Source organism: Diabrotica undecimpunctata, chromosome 9 (assembly GCF_040954645.1).
Source record: "Diabrotica undecimpunctata isolate CICGRU chromosome 9, icDiaUnde3, whole genome shotgun sequence".
Classification (NCBI taxonomy): domain Eukaryota; kingdom Metazoa; phylum Arthropoda; class Insecta; order Coleoptera; family Chrysomelidae; genus Diabrotica; species Diabrotica undecimpunctata.
In genome coordinates, this window is record NC_092811.1 from 134,514,744 (window position 1) to 134,536,827 (window position 22,084).

The following is a 22,084-nucleotide window of genomic DNA, read 5'->3' on the forward strand; positions in this document are numbered from 1 at the left end:
GAGTAAAAGAGGCAGAGATGTCGTGAGATGGTAGAACTACAAAGAAAACATGACAAGTTTAATATACACAAAAAACTTAAAGAAATTAGCTACACTTAGAGAAAAAGAACTCCTCACTTTATGAGAAACTCTAAAGGTAAAATTATTTTCGACTTAAACGAAAAAAATGAAGAATGGACCAACTACACAAAAGAGCACTTCCTGGATACGAGGTCACCACTTAACACCACAAAGTATACGAATACTGGTCCTAGTATTTTAAAAGCAGAAGTAGAGAAAGCCATCAAACAAAGCAAAAATGGGAAATCTCCAGGCCCTGACCAAATACCATCAGACTGACTCAAACTTCTAGACGACGACAATGTCTCAGAACTAACAAACATTTATAACCACATATATGAAACTGGAACACTACCACGAATATAGTTGGAGTCTACATTTATCCCACTTCCAAAAAAACCTAATTCGTCATCATGTAAAGACTTTAGACTAATTAGTCTCATGAGTCACTCTCTCAAGCTACTTCTTAGGATAATTCTTAATAGAATCAAGCAGAAATGTGAAGACATAATGGGAAATAAACAATTCGGTTTCAGAGAAGGATTGGGAACAAGGGAAGCTTTGTTCTCAATGCTAACACTACTTCAACGATCATGGGAAGTACAGAAACCAATTTATGCAGATGACACCGCGATCATGGCTGAAAGTATCGAAGATCTTCAATTCCTTATAGATCGAGTCAGTAGAGAATGCTCTAATAACGGACTAAGCATAAATACAACAAAGACAAAGTTACTTGTGGTTAGTAAACAAGATCCCGGCGCTATACAACTAATTGTCAATAATGAACCGATAACAAAAGTTAACCATTTTAAATACTACGTCATTATCTACTTAGAGATCCAAGTTGGCATTGTTGCCAAATTTCAATTCAATTCAATTTCATTCATCTTCTTCAGGTATATTATTGGTCGTTGTGAATGTGTGATTGGCTAATCCGTTAATAAAAGAGTGTGCTACAACCAAGTTTAAGTTCTCGCAGGAGTAGTGAAAATGCATGAATTTGCTTATTTTTAGTTGAACCTTCTGATTTCTTGGAATATTTTTGCCATTGAATTTCGAGAATAACATGGTGTATATGCTGTAAATTTTTCTTTTAATTACCGCAAAAACCCTATTATAGGGTAGGAAGGAATGACCCCTGTCATTCCAAAATAATGGTCATCGGTCTTAAATTTTTCGAGCGAAATCAAAGCGAAAAAAATCTTAACTCAGTGTGATTTTTATCTTACGTTCCACAAACGTCAGAGAAAACATGAAAATATTTCACTAACGGCTGTTCTCTATAAAATACCTAAATAGAAATGAGCAAACTTCATTCTTCCCATTCGTACTGTTACCCTCATAATACAGGAAAAACGTTGCTTTTTTTATTTTATTATTGTTAATACAAAAAACATTCACTGTTACGTGGCGCAGATAGAAAACCTCTTGCACCGGAATTTGTGGCAGTTGAAGGTTCTGCATAAAATCTATAGAAATAACCCCAATTTCCTCGTCGGACTCGACCATTTCTTTAACAAATTTCATAAAATTTGCTGAAAATGTCTTAGCTCGACGTAGATGAATCATTTTTTCGGCGGCTGCAACTCTCTTTGCAGTATCGTTTAAACGCGTACTATTTATTTTCATGGCAAGCTCCTCACACACACAACATGTGTCTACCTGAGGTCTTCCAAATGATAATCCAAATTCTTCTTCAAACACTTTTCTGTAGTATGAATACTTAACAGCGGCATATTCCGGAAATTTTTCTGTAAATATTTTTTTCATAAGAGTGATATCAAGTTTCTCATTTAAATAATACTTTTCCTTGCTAGTACTGTGAGCTAATTTTATGGGATATAATTTAATATATTCACGAATAGTATTTGTAATAATACCAGAAATTGCATTGCCTGGGGTACTTTTTCCCTGTTTGTCGAATGGTGATCTTCCTGCATTTGGAACAAGTACAAGCCGCCTCACTTGGTCAATTGTTACTCCGTGAAGAAATCAGAGAGCTATTTTCAAACGGAAATTTTTCTATTAGGGGTTGATATGGAGTATACATAGCTACTACTTCTATTAGGTTTTGAAGACTCACCAAGTTCTTTTCTTCTACGTCGTTGCTTAATTCAGTTGCGGAAATTAGGCTTTGTAAGTAACAATCTTGTTCATTTTTTGCAGTCAGGTCCCTAAATCGTTGGTATATCTGCATTTTTTCGTCGCTACTCATCAATGAAAAGTACTTTTTCCTGCTCCTAAAAATTAAGTATATATTAACAAATTTAGATTGATTAGTAAACAAAAAATTGTTTTCAATAAAAACTTTTTATTAGAAAAGAACAAATTATCAATTTACTTGCAATCTTTGGAGGATGGAGAAGGAACTGCAGGAACATTCTTCCCCTTCCAATTGATGTATTCGTTTCCTTTGACTCTAGCTCGTTTTAATATTTCATTTCTATATTCGTTGGGTTTTTCAATCCTTTCCTTTTTCTGATTAGGTAAATTAATATCGTTATAATCACTCTCGCTTTCACTCATTTTAAAATATTTTTGTCAAGATATAATACAAATAAGTAATCCACAATATTATTACTACTGTATTCGTATTCACTACAGATTTATTTATCTACATGAATTCACAACACAAGATTGAACTTAACTGAATATTATTGGCATTATTGCAAAAAATTATAACGACATACGCGCTGCATATTAGAAACACCTTATACATTTTTCATAGCATTAACAATGAAAATATGACCTGTAATGAACGAATTTTAAAAACAAAATGAACAAAGTGAAATTATTTGAATATTTCTAAAATATAACAGAAGATCTGCCTTTCTATTGTTGTTTGTATATCCAAGAATGAAAATAAAAATCCCTTTGTTCGTAAGTTGCCAATTTCAACAGTATTTCTTTTAAAAAAGCAATGCCAATAAAGCTTTAATCAGCTATAATGGGATTTATTTTCAATTGTATGTAAATAGACTCGACTGACAAAGAAATGTACGTATCTCGTGTCTTAAACAGATTAAATAATATTTTGGACTTAGTAGTATAATCTGTAAGATTTGGAACTATACGAAACGGTAATAAAAGTTTAATGATTACATTTTTTTATTTGTTGAACAGATGGTGAAGTGAAGTGTCAAAATGAAATGGTTATTTTAGTAGTTTTTTTAATGTGCACCAGTCAAGTAAATGGTATAATATGAATAGTGTGATAGTAAAATACTCCAATATGTAGTTTTTTTCATATATCTTTAGTCGCCAAATAATCATTGATAAATTTGATGATGCTAGAAAACTACAAAATGTCATTTTTACTCTTAACACTTATATAACTGAAAGTATTACCTGGGTACTATTATCTGGGTTAAGTTCATCGTATGGATTTTTAAATTGACAAGGCTTTTGTTTTAGCTAATTTATCTTCCTTTTTTGGCAACCTTCTACTTTTGAAGATTTGTTTTACACTTGTTTACATTCTACTATTTATATAGTTTTCTCTTTTCTTTTATTTTTTCTTCAACTTTATTTAATTATCACTGGATCTCACTAGAAGACCAAAGATCACAAGGAAGATCCTCAACAAGATGGATCGACTAAATTACAGAAATATGCACAAGACCTATTCTTCTTCTTATAGTGCCCTATTCAATAAGTAGATGTTAGCGACAATTCTGGCATACTTCTCTCGGTTTTGTGTGGCTCTAAAGTGTGCATGGGCATCGAGGTTTGTCCAATCCCTTATGTTTTTAAGCCATGAGTATTTCTTTCTTCCGATGCCCTGTTTTTCTTCTATCCTCCCTTCCATAATAAGCTTTAAGAACTTTTACTTGGAATTTCGAAATATATGACCCAGATAAGCAGTTTTTCTTTTTTTTATTATTGGCAGCAATTCTCTTTCTCTACCCATTTGATTTATTACTTCGACATTTGGCGTGTGATCTGTCCAGAGAATTTTAAGTAGTCTTCTAAATACCCACATTTCAAAGGCCTCCAATCGGTTCATCACATTGGCCTTTATGGTCCAGGTTTCTACACCATATAGCAGTATGAAGTAAATGTAACATTTTACAAAGCGATATCGAAGCATTAATTTAAAGCTGCTGTTGCTTAGCAAAGTTCTCATATTAGTAAATGCTGTTCTGGCTTGCTCAATCCTGCTACGTATCTCTATGTCTGGATCTAGATCTTCAGTTATCCAACTACCGAGATATCTGAACTTGGGGACCTTTGGTTCTTATTATTTACCCTTATATTTAATTGCATATTTCGTGTTCTGCTAACCACCATTACCTTCGTCTTGTCTATATTAGTCTTCAAGCCCAGTCATTCTCCTTCAGTGTTTATTCTATCTATTAGTAGTTGTAGCTCTTCTTGCTATTAGCTATTATGACTGTATCATCAGCATAGCGAAGATTACTAATAGTCTGTCCGCTGATTTTGATTCCATCTTCAGTGTCACTTAAGGGTCGTTCGAAAATCGTTTCAGAGTAAAGATTAAAAAGGAGGGATGACAGAACACAACCCTATCGTACACCTTTTTCGATTGAGAAATATGATGTAGATTCCAGTCCTACTCTCACAGATGCCACTTGATTCATATAAAGGTTCTTTATATGAATCCTATGCAAAAGACCTATGGACGAGTAAAAAGAAATGAAAATGATGAGGAAAGAGATCTGTTTATTCTCTACCTTCTTTCCTGACGTTCTTACAAGTGTTTCAATACCAATATCTCTAATGATACTGGTCATATTTCTTCAACTCGTATTGGAATTACTTGTCATGTTCCTTAACTTATTTTATTCTCATAAGTTTGCCTTGAATATTCTTCCTTTTTAACTATTTAACATTTAATCTTTCTCTCATCCACCATTTTGAAATGACAACTTACTGGAAGAACATTCAAAAACAGACAGAGTCGTGTCTACACAAAAAAAAAGAAGAAGGAAATATTTTCAAAGTTGTTATTGCACCAGGTCCTTTTTCTGTTGGAATTCCTCACTACATCCTTACAGTGGTGTTCAAATGCCGACATCATAACCTCTTGAAATTGTTCGACAGCCATGTCCAGGTTCAATTGATGTCTGACCGTTCTCTTGGGTATCCTATTGTTCTCCTGTTCTTTCTGTTCTTACACATCTTTCATTCTTTCTATGCTGATTAGACTTTAGTTTCTTATTTTGGGTCACTTTTATCTGAATACACTCAAGAAATTTTTCTTTTTTCTCTCATATTCTTTGTTGTTCTTTTATTAATTTGCTAAATTATTATGCTGCTATTATTTTTGGTTTAAATATTAAATAAATTTAAATTATTCAAACCAGATTATACTAGCCACTGAATGACTGAAAGATTTTGAATTATTCATCGATATACGAAGGGATATATTCTTCCTTTCATCTTAACCTGCAAGTACTTTCTGACGAGATAATAATAGCGAAATACTTATATTACAATTGCTGATGTTCTGGTGTAGGCCGCTTCTATGGTCTGTGTGATGAAAAACAATACGTTCTTCAGCTGCAAGTTCATTAATGGGTACTAGTTGATTATTAAGATGATCAGGTCTCTATTATTGGATCTACATTTTCAGTTATAGGGTTTTTAATGTAAATTAACTGGAGGAACTGAAATTTGGATAAACAGCAGAAGATGTAGAGCAGGTTCTTGATATTGTGGCTAATAACACACTATTTCTGGTTTGTTTACAAAGTTTACATTCTTTTTAGGTACCATGGTTGTACGAATTTGGTTAATCTGACGTTTTATACAATAACTATCATCAAATTGGACTTGGTAATATCTTCTTCTTCTTCTTCGGCTTTTCCCATTATGAGTTCTCCGTTTTCGTCCTCCACAGCACTCTATTCTCCCAGTCACCTTCTCTGAGGTCTCTATCTATCATAGCATTTCCGACGTATGTTTTCCATCTTGTAGCAGGTCTTCCTCTCCGTCTTCTTCCCGGCGGGTCTCAGTTTAATATTCTTTTTGGCCACCTATGCTCTGGCATTCTTTGTACATGCCCGTACCACTGCAGGGCTCTGTTTTCCAACTTTTTTGTAATTGAGCATTTTACTTCCATATTTCCTCCGTTCTTATTCTATCCGCTCTTGGGATTTGTAGACATCTTCTCATAAAGTCCAGTTCAACTGTTCTTATTTTATTTCGTATTGTTGTTGTCATTGGCCATACTTCCGCTCCATATAGGGTAATATTCATCACTATGCTTTGAAAGATCCTCTTTTTGTTTTCTTTGGTTAGAGTGTTGTTCCATATCACTCCATGACGTGCTCTTGTGGCTTGTTTTCCCCGTGCTATTTTCATTTCTATATCTTTCATACAAGTACCATTTCGACTAATCATTGACCCTAAATACTTAAAAGCCTTACAACTCTTAATAGTCTCTTCTTCTAAACTTAAGTTCAAATCTGTAACCTTGGGTCCAATACATAAGTATTCGGTCTTGCACATATTTATCTTGAGTCCCCAAAGTTCATATTCTTCCTTTATTTTCCTTATCATATATTCCATATCCTCCCTGTCTTGTGCAAAAATGACTTGATCGTCCATATTCTTTAACAATTGTGCCAAATTTTCTCAGTTCCTTGTTTTCTTGGTAATATCTTACTAGTACTCTCTTTCCCACTTTTAACTTTCTTGCACCAAAGGGTTGATTTTCTGATCTGGTAAATTTTGGTGGACGTAGTGCGTCGAGTTTGATTCTTAATCTTCCGTTTAAGTACATTTCAGCTAATGATTTCCCACAAGAAAGTGGTGTCTCTATATTTTAAAAGAATTTCTTGTACTTTCTTATGCAGGGGCATACGATCAGTAGACATAGCTTTTAGTCTTATTTTTAGGGTTGGATCGTTTCGTTCAACTAAGCCATTTGTAGCAGGATCACCAGGAGCATTAAACTTTTAAAAGATTCCATGGATTGATCACTTACAAAAAGTAAAAATCTTGGAATGGACTTGCACTTGCGACTTGACTAATTTCAACATCTTTATCTTTGTTTTTTCAATAGCAAAATTTTCCTGCAAGTTTTTTCATCTTTGTAATGCCTATGTCAGTGCTATAGAGTTCTGATGGGACCAGTTATTGCAGTTGAGTTGGAATGTTAATTCTCTGATTTCAGCCCATCGTGATCTAGCGTTAACCACTAACAAAAAAAAATTCTTCTATTTTGTTGCTTTTTCTGTCGATATTTTTCATAATTTGTTTATTATTGTAACAAATCTCCATCAATTTCTTCATTTCAATAAGCCCCTTATACTTATTTTTGTTGTCTGACAATGTGATACAAAACACACAGGTACTTAATTGTTAACGCTAAAACAATACTGAAATTGTTATACGGTCAACGAGAGAAACCAACAAAAAGAACAAATTCAATCCTAGAAGTAATAAAATCGAGAAAGCACCTTTTTATGGTAGAAAGGCAACAATGTTGCGAAAACTAATACACCTGCAGCCAAATACATACCGGACAATAGAATTTCACTGTACTATAAAATGTTTTTATAGATCGGTGCAAAACGATTAAAATTTCTTTCCCATTTGCGGTTAGTCAATTCATGTTCAAAAAGATAATGGGCTGAGTTTGGTGTACTCGAGAAAAGGTTTTCAGAAATGGTTTCGTCACAACGCGTTGTGTATTGTGGCAACATTGAAACAAATGTTGGCAAATAAGCCTTAGAGGTAATGGACCTCTGGAGATACCGCAGTAGTGAAATTCTGAAATATTTATGTAATATGTGGTAAATAATGAGCCCTGGAGGGAACTAGTAATTGGTAATAAGTGGTAATTGAAGATTGGATATTGTTAATAATTTCAGATATGTTGTAGTTTTTTTTTCAACTCCATCTCCGTCTCAAGTTCGTCCATTTAACATTAATACATTGTTTTGTAGACTTATTCTTATAAAGAGTGACAAAGTTGCGCTGACCCGAAGGTTATTAATAGAGCTCGGGAAATATGCACTTAAAAAACCCTAAAATATGCATACAAATGTGCACAAAAAAACAGTTGATATGCACTAAAATATGCTTTTTATGCTTTTATGAATTTAATGCATATAAATAAAAAACGCAGTAATACTTGTAGTGAAGGTATTTAATTTATTTTAGGCTAAAGTCACAAAAATATTTATTGAAATTTGTATTATCTACACTATTTCATTAAAATGAGTCAATATACAGCAGGTAATTGGTTATATACTTGGCCAATTACTTCCTAATATTTCTTTCTATATGTTTTGGTGTCAACTAATTAAATCCAAGTATGTAATTAATTGCAAGTACTTGGTTCAAAGAATATTTTGGAGGTTGGACGTTTAAAATTACTCCTTTTTGTGATTAGTCGATAACGGACCTGTCTTTAAAATGTATAAACTAGGTAAAAAAGGAAAATAGAAACAGTTGTTTTATGATTTGTATATAATTTTGTTGTGTATAATTTTGTTTTTATTAATTTCATTACAAATATTTACTTTGTTAGTTATACATGGAAGTTTGTGGTTTGTTTTTCTTAGATATTTCGAATCCTTACAGCTGTGTTTTTTTAATTAGAAAAGTTGTTTATAGTATTAAAGTATAACCATGTCAAACAGTAATAACATTGGATTGTGAGTATTTGTGTGTACTTTGCTAGTATGGTTATATTTTAGTAACTCTATTTTATAGGATTATTTTTATCATAAACATTTTGTTGTCTTATACTGATTTTCTTTTAATGTAACAACAAATCCTGAAGATATTGTTGAAAACCGAACTGATATTCTACCGAGGCTCATACAAGGATTGAATAAACTGCTGAGTCATGATTTTTACTGGGGATACTTATTGAGTATCCAAAAGAAACACATAATAATGCCTACATTTTTATTCTGACCATACCGACCATAGTATGATTTCTTCTATATCACTGCCAGGAATGACCATTTCAGTAATGCAGATCCGATTTCATTTCCACCACGAGTAGTTCATCATAACTTTTGTCTATATAAGACTAATCTTCTTCATCAAAACTCAAGGCATCTCTAATAATATGCTCTTCATTTAAAATATCATTGCTTGTTGTATTATTTGATTCTGAAATAAAACTAGGCTTATAATATTGGTTGAAGAATATTTAATAATATTGCTAATCTAAGGTTGGTATCAAATCACTACATTAACTTTTTAAGGTTTTGTTTTTAATAATTTAAAAATAATGAGCAAAAAAGTGGGAGATTTTTCCCCTTAACTCTTATAACTCTCGTGGGAGAAAGATTCTTGAACTACTGAAAAGTTCTGCGAATTCTTTTACTGCATTTAAAGATAAGCTACATCTTTAAATGCAGTAAAAGAATTCGCAGAAATTTTCAGTAATTCAAGAATCTTTCTCCCACGAGAGTTATGGTACATTATTCTTATTATTAGTAACAAACAAGCAAAAGTACTATTATTAGATCAGTAACAGTCTACCTGTCATCATAGAGATATGGAACACTATGTGCGGGGGTAATTTACATGTCTAGAGAAATAAAACAGTCCACATGGTGTTCTATTCTATCCCTCTAAGTGAAAATGGACTTGGTATTCTTACTATATAGATCACTATTTCAATTAGCAAATGGTTTAGGACCTAGTGCTCTATTCCGTTAAATAACGTGATGAAAGTTATTTATTAGTAAAAAAAATGTCAAAATTGAGAAAAATGGACATAGTGTTGTATCCCTCCGAGGTAAAGAATTTTTTTACATATTGGATTACATATTTTGTAATAAAAGTCAATATTTGTGCATATTTTCATGAAAAAAGATTCATATATATGCGCATATTTTTTCAAAGAAAAACTTATGCATATATTACGCGCTCTAGTTATAGATATACAATAATTGTCATCTTAAAAATTATTATTTCATTTGTTTTCTTAGGTAGTACCATTTTACTGCATTATAAAAAGTGTATCATATAAAAATATAAATGTGAACAATCTAACTAATAGTTTGCCATCTGTTTTCAGGTTCGCCATTAAAATATGTCTAAAACATTGGTACCGCCGTTACTGCCGAAGACCAAACCGCATCTTCTGCAAGAATCCGCATCCACAACGGTACTACCGAACGGTACCGCGGCCGTCTCTCTTGTAGACGTGTTCAGTACCCACAAGGAATCAAACAATCACGTAGTTAAAATTCTCATCAGCCCCCAAAACGACAATTCCTCGAAAACCTTTGTTAATTACAATAATGAGGGTAGTACCGAGGTGATTAGTGACACCGCACCGTGCATTAGGATTAACTTGGGTGCCGAGCCTGATGTAGTTCAAAAAAGTGACATGTCGAGGAATTACTTTTATTATCGCGAATACAATTATGGAGCCATGTCCAGTGGGCAGATATCTCCCAGTGAAACCATGGATTCAGGTACTTGCAGTGATTTAGACGGTACTTCGCCCCCTGTCGCGATGAAAAGTAAAAATGGCGTGTCTGTGACTCTGATAGGTGAGTTTTTATCTTATTTTATTGTTAAAGTAGACTGGTAGATTGTGCGTTGTGTGGGTAGTACTGGGAATTCATTCGCGATGCATTTCGAATGAGAATTCTACACAGGTGGTTGACATGTCGTAAATATTTATCGCTTTAACTTGATTAGTTCGCAGGGTCGAATTAGCCCTTTACGTACGTACTTTATAATATAAGGAACAACGAACATTAGTACTCCTTTTCGTAATTTTTGTCAATTATTATTTTATTTTAACTTTAACTTTCTTATAAAATGCTTTTAAATTATTTTGCTCTGTTAAGGTGTTCTATATATATTTAAGTGGTTATGTTTTTATGCATCGTCTTTTCTTTTCTATTTACTTAGTAATTATCTAAAATTGTTCTAGTTCCTTGAGTAAGCATTTTTCTGTAGGCTTCATTTTTTAACGTTTGTTGCATTCTTGCATTCACCGTCAAACCAATGATTTTTACGGGTACAACTTTCTGCTCCTATTTCATCTGTTGCTACTGCTGCAATATTTTCCTTTATTCTGGTTCAGTAGCAGTCTATATCTTTCTGGCTTTCTTCATTTACATTTCTTAGCCTGTTGGTGATGGTTTCCGAATACCAAACTGCAACTGTTACATTTCTCAGCTTTTGCACATTCAATTTCTTTCTAGCCCTTTTATTTTCTCTGCTAACGTTTGAAATCCCAGTCTTCAATGTTGAAACAAACATAAACATTTAATTTAAAAATTTTATTAAAAAAAATTCTTTATAAAAGGTATAATAAAAAAAACCCTATCGGGCTACATCACAGAACGTTTTCGGAATTAATATTTCATCATCCGAATTCAATTCCGAAAACGTTCTGTGATAAAGCCCGATAGGGTTTCTTATTATTAAACCTTTTATAAAGGAAAATTTTTGTGAGACGTGGTATACAGCCAACTACAGGAATTTAGTTTCCTTGTGGATTTGTTTTCAATTATATTCGGTAAAGTATATTTACTTTTTTGTTTATTATATTATAAAATATACGATTTCTCAAGAGTCTTCAATTTTGAATCAAATAATGCCCGAAAACGATACACGTGAATTATTTTATTTGACTTAATTAGTGTTAACAAGCATTAGCTGCTCACAGCAAACTTAATGAAGATCTACCCATCTTTGTTAACAAGTGATGGTTATGTTAATGTCTAATGTAATAACTAATATGATATATATCAGCTGTTTAAAATTGTATAAATATATTGTTAAATTTATAACACTACTTTAATATTCATTTTTATCTATTAGAAAAAGATTTAATCGTTGAGTGTCGCTAGAAAGCTTTTTGCACGTTTTCGCCATACTGCAAAGAACTTTTACGCTGTTTTGTAAGTCTATAAAACCTAGAACCAACATTATATTCTTAAAACCAAAAAACAGTTGAAAAAAAGTTACAATAAGTTTTTCTTCCGCTACAAATGGTAAAAGCTTTGTACTTTAGATTACGAAAAATATTTTTTATTATTCTTATATTCTTATTTCACGACTTAAAATAAAATTTAACTATAAATGGCAAGAATTATAAAAGTTTTAACGACAATATCAAACATAAATGTATTTGGCAAAGAAAAGTTTAATTTTCAATTTGATCACTGTGGTTAATTCTTCTAAAAGAAATACTAAAACAACATTTACCATAATTGATTATATTGTCTCAGACCTCTCACCCTTTGATGTACACTTCACAATTATTATTAACGCAGAACTATCTGATCACGAATCAGTATATACCAAGTTTAACACTCTCAACAAACCCTCGAAAATCCGATGTTGAGGTAGGATTTTTTCAGCTCAGAATTTTCGTAAATTCCAAAATTTATGCTTGACTTCTGTGTGGTACTTTCCTTCAGTGGACCCTGACTATAATTTCAGAGATTTTTAGATAGCCTTGTCTGTATTTTCAATAAGGCATTGCCTTTAATTACAATTAAGTCAAAACATCATAAACTCTGTAACACCACAGGTATACGCATACCAGTCAAAAATATGCGTTCACTACTCTACATCAAAAAATTTACTACCAGCGTCTCTATCACTGAATATACTACCAAGTACAGAGAAACCTATCTAAAACTTTTAAAACAGCTAAAAAGACGTAGGTACTATCAAAATCGTCTGGGAAGCTCTAAAAGTGTTGCAAAAGAAATTTGGTTCATAATAAACGATCTTCGGAATAAAACAAACACAGCTTAAACATTTTCCCTTCTAAATTTTAAAAATCTAAATAAATACTTGGTTAATGTGATTAAAAATATAACTTCAACCATTTTGCCACAATAAGATCCCATTTTCTATCTCCCAAATTCAAAAAAGTCCCGAATTCATTCCTTATAAGACCCATTGATAAATCTGAACTGATCCAAACAATCAATAGTATCAAAAGCAAATCTTCCTGTTGTACTGATAACGATTCGCGCCTAAAGACAGCCATTAGTATTACTCTTTATAAGGATGGTGAAAAATCGAATACCTGCAACTATCGAGCTATTGCGTTACTATTGGTATTATCCAAAATTATTGAGATACTTATAACAAGCCTGAATTATGTCCTTTCTCGTTGAAAACAACTTTTTATCTCAGAATCAGTTTGGCTTTTTATCTAACAAATGTACCAGTGATGATGTTTTCTTCTGTACTACATGAGATTTACCGAGCACATTTTGAGAAAAAAAATCAAATTTCTACAAAATTAGTTTTGTAGAAACGAAGTATTTCTTTGAATTGGTTCCAATCCTACTTGAGGAATGTGAAACAACGAGTTAGAGCAAATGATACTGGCTCTAATCACAAAATCATTGTATGTGGAGTACCACAAGATTCAGTATTGAGTCCTTTACTTTTCCTTATCTTTATAAATGACAGCACTAATTTAAAAATCGACGGAAAATTTTTTTCTTTTTGCTGATGATACCAATATCACCTAGAGAAATTCTAATATTGTAACGCTTCATGCAACTATAACTGATCTACAAAAAATATAAATCTAGTCCGACGCTAATTTCCTTTCTTTTAACGTGGATAAGTGTATTATCCTATAACGGAGCTCTTCAAACCTTGCCCAATAATACAAAATAATAGCCTCACATCAGTATCGTTGATTCTGTCAAATTTTTTGGTTTTTTTTTATAGACAGCAACCTTAAATAGTCTCTTCATATCGATTTATAAGTAAGAAACTAGTCTTAGCCTGCTATGCAATAAGATCTGTTTCGAAGGAAGTTACTTTAGCATCTTCCAAACTAACAAATTTTTCTTTGTTGGTGTCTCATTTTCGATATGGTCTTCCTTTTTGGGATTCCAGTAGAGCTGCCCAATCTGATGTTATTTTTAAATTACAAAAAGAGCAATACGGTATCTGTTTGGCCTGAGAAGAACAACTCATTGCAGAAGCTTCGTCAAAAATCACGGAATTTTAACGCTTCCATCTTTATATATTTTAGAAATCAACCCTTGATGTTTATTTACCGATTCCGTCCACTGAGTTAGTAAAGAAATCTATATTATATTCGGCAAAAAAACTGTACAATCATCTTCCTCTACAACTTTTTCTACAACAAGAGTTTCGCAACGAATAACTAAGAAATTGTAGTACCTTTATGTACAAGGAGCTAAAGTATTTTTATTTATATTTGGGTGTCATAATATGCAGCATTTTCAGTTTATTAGTTCGTAAAATTTTATTATGCAATTTGCAATTTATTTAAATTTTGCAATGGACTGTTTATTTTGTGATATTGACGATTTATGTAATTTCAGTAAATTTTAATTGTTATTGTTATTTTCTAACTTTTTGTAAACTTTGTCCATAAAATTGTACAATTTTTAGTAACAATAAAGCATATTTCTAATGTAGTAGGCTGTTACTGCATTGCTTTTGATGTCTGCCGCAATTACAGATATACCATAAGAAAGAAATAATTCGGGACAACTATTACAAAACACTGAGAATTATTTAGAACAAAAAACAGGTTCTAAAACAAGCAGATCTTTCTACGATCCTTTCTAATTTATGTCTAGAATGAGTGCTAAGAAAAGATAAATTTCAACAGATTACGGACTTTAAGGACAAATAATTAAGGACTAATGTCTCAGTTTATTAGAAGACATAACTAATCAGAATGATTTTTTAGAAAAATATCTCTTATATCCTATTAATTTCTGAAAGATTTCTCAATGGTTGGTTCTTCTTCTTATTGCGCCGTCTCTTTCGAAGGTTGGCGATCCAAATGGAAATTGTAGCTTTGGAAACTGCTGCACGAAAGATTTCTAGGGTTGAGCAGTCAAATTATCTCCTTAGGTCTTTCAGCCACGAGTTCTGGCGTCTTTCATTGTTGAAATGGTTGGTTGGGATTATTTAAAAGATATTCTATTCAAATTTCTAATATTTTTTCGAATCACGCCACCTACTGTACTGCATATAATAAAAATCATATATTTTTTACATAAACCTTTGAAATTACAAATTAAATCCAGCAGATGTTAAATAGAAACCAGTTTTTGAATAAAAAAAAAACGTTTAAAATAACTACACGAAACATAATTCTAAAACCAAAAAAAGTACCTTGACAACAGTTTGGACAGGATCATTATTTGTATCCAGTCCAAGGCAATCTTTAAAAATCTGGTGGAATATTTGAAATCACAAATTACAAACCACTTGTTACATAATTTGATATTATACATATATTTTCACACAGACAGAAATTAGATCTGTATTTCGCAATGAATTAAATATTCAAAATAGTAGCATATTAGCTGTGAATAGAAATTCTCTCAAATTACATTGCCACGCCGGTAATTGGTACCTGCTAATCTAAGAACGAAACAGGACCGGAATAAAACTAAATTTTGATTTGGACTTTGCTTAAATTTATAGACAGTAAAAATGATTTTGCAAAGATCTATTCCTACAAATTTTCTTTATACTGCAATTGTGATTGCAATTCCAAGTAACTGCAATTCACTTCTATACAATAGTACAATATATTTTGAAATTCTTCTCTGACATTGCTTAACACGTCTTCATTTAATTGTCGACATTCACCCTTTATTCTTTGTCGAAATCATCTAGAGATTCTGGTTGAATAGTACAAATTTTTGTTTTTAAATATCCCCGTAAGAAGATGTCTAGGGGTGTTAAATTCGGTGACCTAGGTGGCCAATCCATAATCTGGTCCCCTTCTACCTATCCAACGACTGGAAAACGTTTCGTTTAAAAATTGTCGCACAGGTCAAGCAAAGTGTGAAGGAGCTCCACCATGTTGAAATACAGCCAAATTTTCGGAAATAGTGATAAAGAAGGATCCGATAATGTGATCACCTAGGATACCACACCATACGTGAGGTATGGTTCACGTATATGTGGATCACTCTCAGCCCAGTATCGGTAATTATGTCTGTTCACCAAACCATTTAATGAGAATGAGCATTCATCCGAGAAACAAATATTGTTTAACAATTGTGGATTGTTAATGATGCATTGTGTCATTAATTCGTAAAATTTGAGACGACGATCAAAATCTTCTTCATTTAACTCTTGTACTAATTTAATTTTATATAGATGAAATTTAAATTTATGGAGGACTCAGAAGGCTGTAGAAGATGAAACACCGATTGCTCTGCTTATTGTTGACAGTGTCTGTGATTGCTCAGCTTCTGAGTTAACTTACTATAAAACAGCTACTTGCATTGCTTTATTATTTACAAGTCCCTGTCGGTTATGTTTTTTGTTGCAAAATGACCCTGTTACTCTAAATTTCTGCACCAGTTCAATCACATACTTATGAGTTACATTTTTAATGTGGTGTGTTTCGTTAAAAATTCTAGCAACAGCTCTTACACAATTATTATTTTTGTAGTATAAACCTACAATTTCGATTCTTTCTTGCAAAGTGTAAACCATTTCAGCGATCAAATTGCACACGTATCAAAACAGCCTGATTAAAATAAATGTCCAAATAATGTCCCTTTATCATTTCTACTTTTCTACTTCTATTTTTTTCTTTTAGTATATTTTCGTACAGTTTTCTATCAGTTTATTTGTGTCTTATCGAGTGGATTTTGAGACCTTTGCCATTTTGTACGTGGTCCTTTTTTTTGTTAGAATTTTTTGATATGTAAGGGCACATTGTTGTCTTCAGAATTACCGTTTTACATATAAATGTAGATTCCCAAGCAGCTTTTTGTATTACAGCCGTTAGCTCCAGCATATTCAAGCAGAAGGTTGAACAACATTCTACATAGAGCCAGCTTGTCCATGATCCGCGAAAGGTTACAATATCATAGATGTAATTTATTTTTTGTTGAACAAGATATTGTAAGTATTGAAGATTTGCTTTTCGATATGATATCAAATTCTGATTTTGATCAAATTATTTTTAGTTTACATATAGTATATGAAAATTCATATATTAAACAAAGAGATATACATTTAAATAAATTTAATATTCTATTAGAACAAAACGTATTAGGTAAACCTTTAAATATTTAAATATTGCAAAATCTACAAGATCCGGAATTTTGTTGTTATCTACTGGCCAGTATATGGGTTATCCTGTGGATAAGAAGAATACATTGTTTTTCTGTAATGATCAATGCAGGTTTCTACCTTTCTATTATATTTAGGCGATCAATAAATACCTGCGACAATCAATGGCCACGAGAACGTTCGTATTGTTATTAAAGTGCTCTGAATTTTAGGTGTGGAATAGCTTTGTAAAATGTTATATTTTACAGATGATCTGACTATGATTGCCGATTCTATGTGGGCTGTGCCATTGAAACTGTAGGTAAAATATGTTGTTTAAAATGGAATTTTGACTGTTTTATTAGTTAAATGACTCCCTGAAACTTTTAAAAATAACATAATTTCTTGGACATGATTTGTTAGACCGTTGGCTGTCCAGGCCGCTATTCTTATATGCTTAGCCATCTTAATTGTTTAAAATAGCTAATAGGTTTCTATAACATTGAAACTAAAGAACGACACCGACACTGGTGGATAAATCAGCTTGGAGGAAAGTGGTTAACAAAGCGAAAAACTATCAGAACCTGTAAGCAGATCTACTGAACGAAGAAACCATGATCCTCCATGGCAAACGGATCTAGAAAATTCGTCAAAACAGCTTCAATGTCTTTAGAAATGTATAAAAATAAATCATTATCATCAGTGGCATTACAGCTTGTTATGAGCCAAAGGCTTCTTCAGAACAATCTTCCATTCGCCCCTGTCTCTGGCAACTCTTCTCTATGCTTTAACTCCGATGGATTTTAGATCATCCCCTATGTTTGTTATCTCGATACCTAAGTTTTGGTCTTCCTCTGGCTCGTCTACCCACTGGTCCTCTTCGGTCGAAAATTTTTCTGATCGTTGCATCTTCATCTTGCCTAATTACATGTCCTATCCATCGAAGGCGTGCTAGTTTAATACATTTTACAACGACAGGTTCCCCAAAACTTCTATATAACTCAAAGTTGTAGCGCCTACGCCACAAACCCTGTTTTTGGATTCCTCCATATATTTTCCTTATAAAAATAAATGTTTCATAAACATTCTCAATACCATTAATGAAATATTCCATCAATCTTACTATCTTTTCTTGTGCTTAGTCTTTATAAACAACATTTTCTCTGTAATTATGCATATTTTAAAATAATGCAAGTGAAGACCGAAACTACACGGAAAGTTGAACGCAAGTCACGACGGAAATTCGAGCAAAGAAAAAATGCAGTAAAAATGAATGACTTATATGCACTACTTAGTTTGTTATTAAAATTAAGACATTTTATTTAAAATCCTTTGTTTATTCGTTCTGTATTTGTTCTTAAGATTTAGGTGCGAAAAATTCGATCCATGCCTATTTTTTAATGAACAAGGAAAAAAATTATATATGCCAGTCTTAGATCGAATATAAAGGTAAAAAGAAACAATAAATGTTATAAGTAAAGTCTGGAGTATAAGCAGTTGGCTCTTTTGCTTATAATTTAGTATTTTTAGTTCTTATCCTAAATCTTTTTGAAGTAAAATTTCAGGTAGATCCAGTCGTGAAAGCGCCATTAATAATTTTAATCCATCCATAGGTAAAGAAGTTGTTAGCAGGGAATACTCGAGCAGAAGAACTTCGTACCAATATGTCCTATAGATGTACGATTGCACTGAGCTCGAAAATTGAAGCGGGTAATTCATTTGGAGAATGCTGATCTCTTTTAAAAATTTATCTACGATTATACCACTGTCGAAATGTGAATTTCATTGATTATTAATAATAAATTGCTTAAAATTGGATTTAAATTAGGAGATTTATTGGTGTTAATCGATCTTATTGCATGAATCACCTTTTTTCAGAAGCTTTCTCTTCTAAACATATCCTACTGCAATAAATTGGCTTATGTTCCATTTTTTATGATACACATTCTAGAATTTTAGAACCCTGGTACCAGCTTGTACAGGTCTGGTGGATGGATACCAGATATTTTTGGAGCCACTTGGTAGTTTCCAGAAAGTGTTTTCCCACTGTGATCTAACACTTCACAGTCAGACAAGATATGGTTTATTGTTTCAGATTTTTAGTATATATTCAGCAGCTTGATTCTCCTTGAAAGAGACCAGTAAGAAAGCCTGTTATGATTCTGAACTTATCGGCCCATACCCTATGTCCATAGATTAACTTAAAAAGATAATTTAGACCTGAACCTGGATACCACACCTGGTCGGAAGTCATCATCTATTTGGTATCCTTAATTTCATTTATGACTTTACTCTATTTTGATCTAACCATTACGTTGTTCAAATTTTCTATTAGTCTATAATATCCTGTTCTCACCTTCCCTTTTTCAACGATGTGCAAAGGAGAAAAGTCCAGTAGACCCTCCATAGCTGCTGTTGGTGCGCCTATCAGAGTCCTTGTGATTTCAAGACAAGCAAGTTTTGTACCTTGCTTTATCATCCAGCCTGGTCCATTGCTGGGCATGGGCTTCTTCATCGTGTTTCTAACCCTGTCTCTCTTGCGCCACTTTCATCCAGTTCTTCTTAAATCGTCAGCTTATTGTGTATGTGGTCAACCGACGTTTATTTTGTCTTCCCTTGGTTTATATTCCAATAACCTTTTTTTATCATCGCAGAGTTATATTTTGTCTCGCAGAGTACATTCTTCTCTGTGCGACTTCTAGTTTGGTAGCCGAGACTTTTGTTAAATTAAGTGTTTCTGCTCTGTATATCAACAGTGGGAGGACGCACTGGTCAAATACTTTTGGTCACTTTTAAAAGTTTCTCTCAGTTTTCCATATGATGCCCACCCAAAACCAATTCTTCTCTTTAGTTCGTGGGTCTGATTATCCTTGCCAATCATAATTTCTTGTTCTAGGTATTTATTTTTATCTACGAGTTCTCCTTCTTGTCCACCAATACTGATGTTCTGGTTGGGCATTAAATTTGTCATTATTTTTGTTTTTGCGATGATATATTTAAACCTACATTTTCTGTAGCCACAACGAATTCCTGTACCATCTGTCTTGCTATTCCTAGCATCTTGTTTAGTTTGAGATGAATCATCTTTCTGATTAAGTAATCTCGTGCTTTAATCATGTAATGTTTGTTCTGTTTTCGCGATATCTTTCTGTGATTACATATTCTGTCACATCTCTGTGAAAATACAGTTCTTAGACCATCCATATATATTTATAAATGCACATAAAGAAGAACAAATGAATTAACAACACGTGACATGCACTAGCATTCAAACTAGACACATCTTACAAAGATTATAATAGTACTGGTTTTTCAATTCATATTAAACTCGCGATGGCGAACTTGCAATGTGATATTTTTAATAGATTCGACTTGAATATTCCAAAGACATACCAGCTGTAGGAATATTATAATTTTTTACTGCAGTAACTGTTTTATAATTATCTTCAAGTCACGTTTATATAAATTCATATTTATTTTTATCTAGAAATATCGCTGCGTCGCACTTGATAAATATTGCATGAATGTTCAATCGTAAAAACTTTAAAAAATGTTCTAACTGCTTATAATTCTCAATGTGTAATACATGTATATATATATATATATATATATATATATATATATATATATATATATATATATATATATATATATATGGATAATGGATGCTGATGATGTAGTGTGAAAAGCTCTCAAAGAAAATGTTTAAAACATAGTAGAATGTTCATTTAAATATAACGGTATTACGACCAATAACATGATAACTTATATATTATGTATAAGCTATACGCTCCCGAAGAAGCTGAAGCTGTTTTTACTTGAAGATCCTTTTTGTGTGTGGGGGGAATCATCCCATTCTGGGTTTGGTTTTACAGTTTCTGATGTAACTTCGCTATTTCCACTACTTTTCTCCATTCTTATCTCTCTTTGATTGTCCTTTCTATATTTCTAATTTTCATATTCCTTAAGTCTTCTTCCACTTGTTGTCTCCATCTCAGTTTAGGTCTACCTCAGGTTCTTTTACCTGGTGGTATCCATTCCGTTATAACTCTTAACGAATTGCACTTCCCTCTTTTCATTGTGTGTCTATATGATCTAATTCTTTGTGCTTTTATTGTTCTAACTATGTTCCCTTGATCCATTAATTCTTGTATTTCGTGATTCATCTATTGTCTTGCATTCTCTTCGTTTTCCCTCTTTGGTTGCAGTATTTTTCTGATAATCTTCTTCTTAAAAACAGTCAATTGCTCTTCTCTTGCTGTTAATTTAAATATTTCTGCAGCATTTCTGGTTATATCGTCCACAAATCCTATTATTTATACTGCAACATTATAACTTATGATGGTAAAATTATTGTAAAAAAGTAATAATAGTTTTAAGTATTCCGAATCGCAATTATAGAGTAATGCATGCAGCAAAGTTAAATATGGATGAATGACATGAAAGGGGACGAGTAAAATGCTGTGTATTTTAATGAAAATTATGCCTATGATGTACGCAAACATTAACAGCTAAAAAAAATAACAACGGGCTGAGTCAACAGGCTAACAGACTCCTACTGGCCTAGAATGAAGGAATAAAGAAAGATATTGAACCAGCTGCAAAAAATTAAACAAAAGCAGAAAGTTGTGCCCGTAAAAATCACTGGTTTGACGATGAATGTAAAAATGTAACAAGAAAAAAATATGAAGTCTACAGATCCAATGCTTATCCGACGAACTAAAACAACTGTAGAGAATTACTATATAGAGAGAAAAGAAGAAAAGAGACCTATTCCCTTTTTGTCATCGACTCTACCCTGATGACCTGCAGAAGACTATATTTATCATTCCTCAGTATATGTCCAAGGTATGCAGTCTTGCGTACTTTTATTGTTCTCAACAATTTTTTGTCTCGACCCATCCTTCTCAGCACTTCCTCATTGGTGATCCTGGCAGTCCATTGAATTCTCAACATTCTCCGGTATATCCACAGTTCAAAGGCTTCAAGCTTCTTAACTATTTGCGCTTTTAACGTCCATGTTTCT

The 22,084-nt window shown here is 32.6% G+C and overlaps 1 protein-coding gene across 2 annotated transcripts in view; it reads left to right on the forward strand.

Annotated features, from left to right (window-relative positions):
- The window catches only part of LOC140451531 (glutaredoxin domain-containing cysteine-rich protein CG12206-like), an 84,090-nt gene that overhangs the window by 42,953 nt on the left and 19,053 nt on the right, over window positions 1-22,084 (forward strand). Inside the window, exons 1-2 of one of the 2 annotated variants that reach the window (XM_072545390.1) lie at window positions 3,149-3,258; window positions 10,076-10,556. In XM_072545390.1, coding sequence (XP_072401491.1) covers window positions 10,091-10,556 — 466 coding nt within the window. In that variant the 5' untranslated portion in view covers window positions 3,149-3,258; window positions 10,076-10,090. Of the gene's footprint in view, window positions 1-3,148; window positions 3,259-10,075; window positions 10,557-22,084 lie in introns of those variants that run through there. The other variant, XM_072545389.1, reaches the window with a different exon arrangement.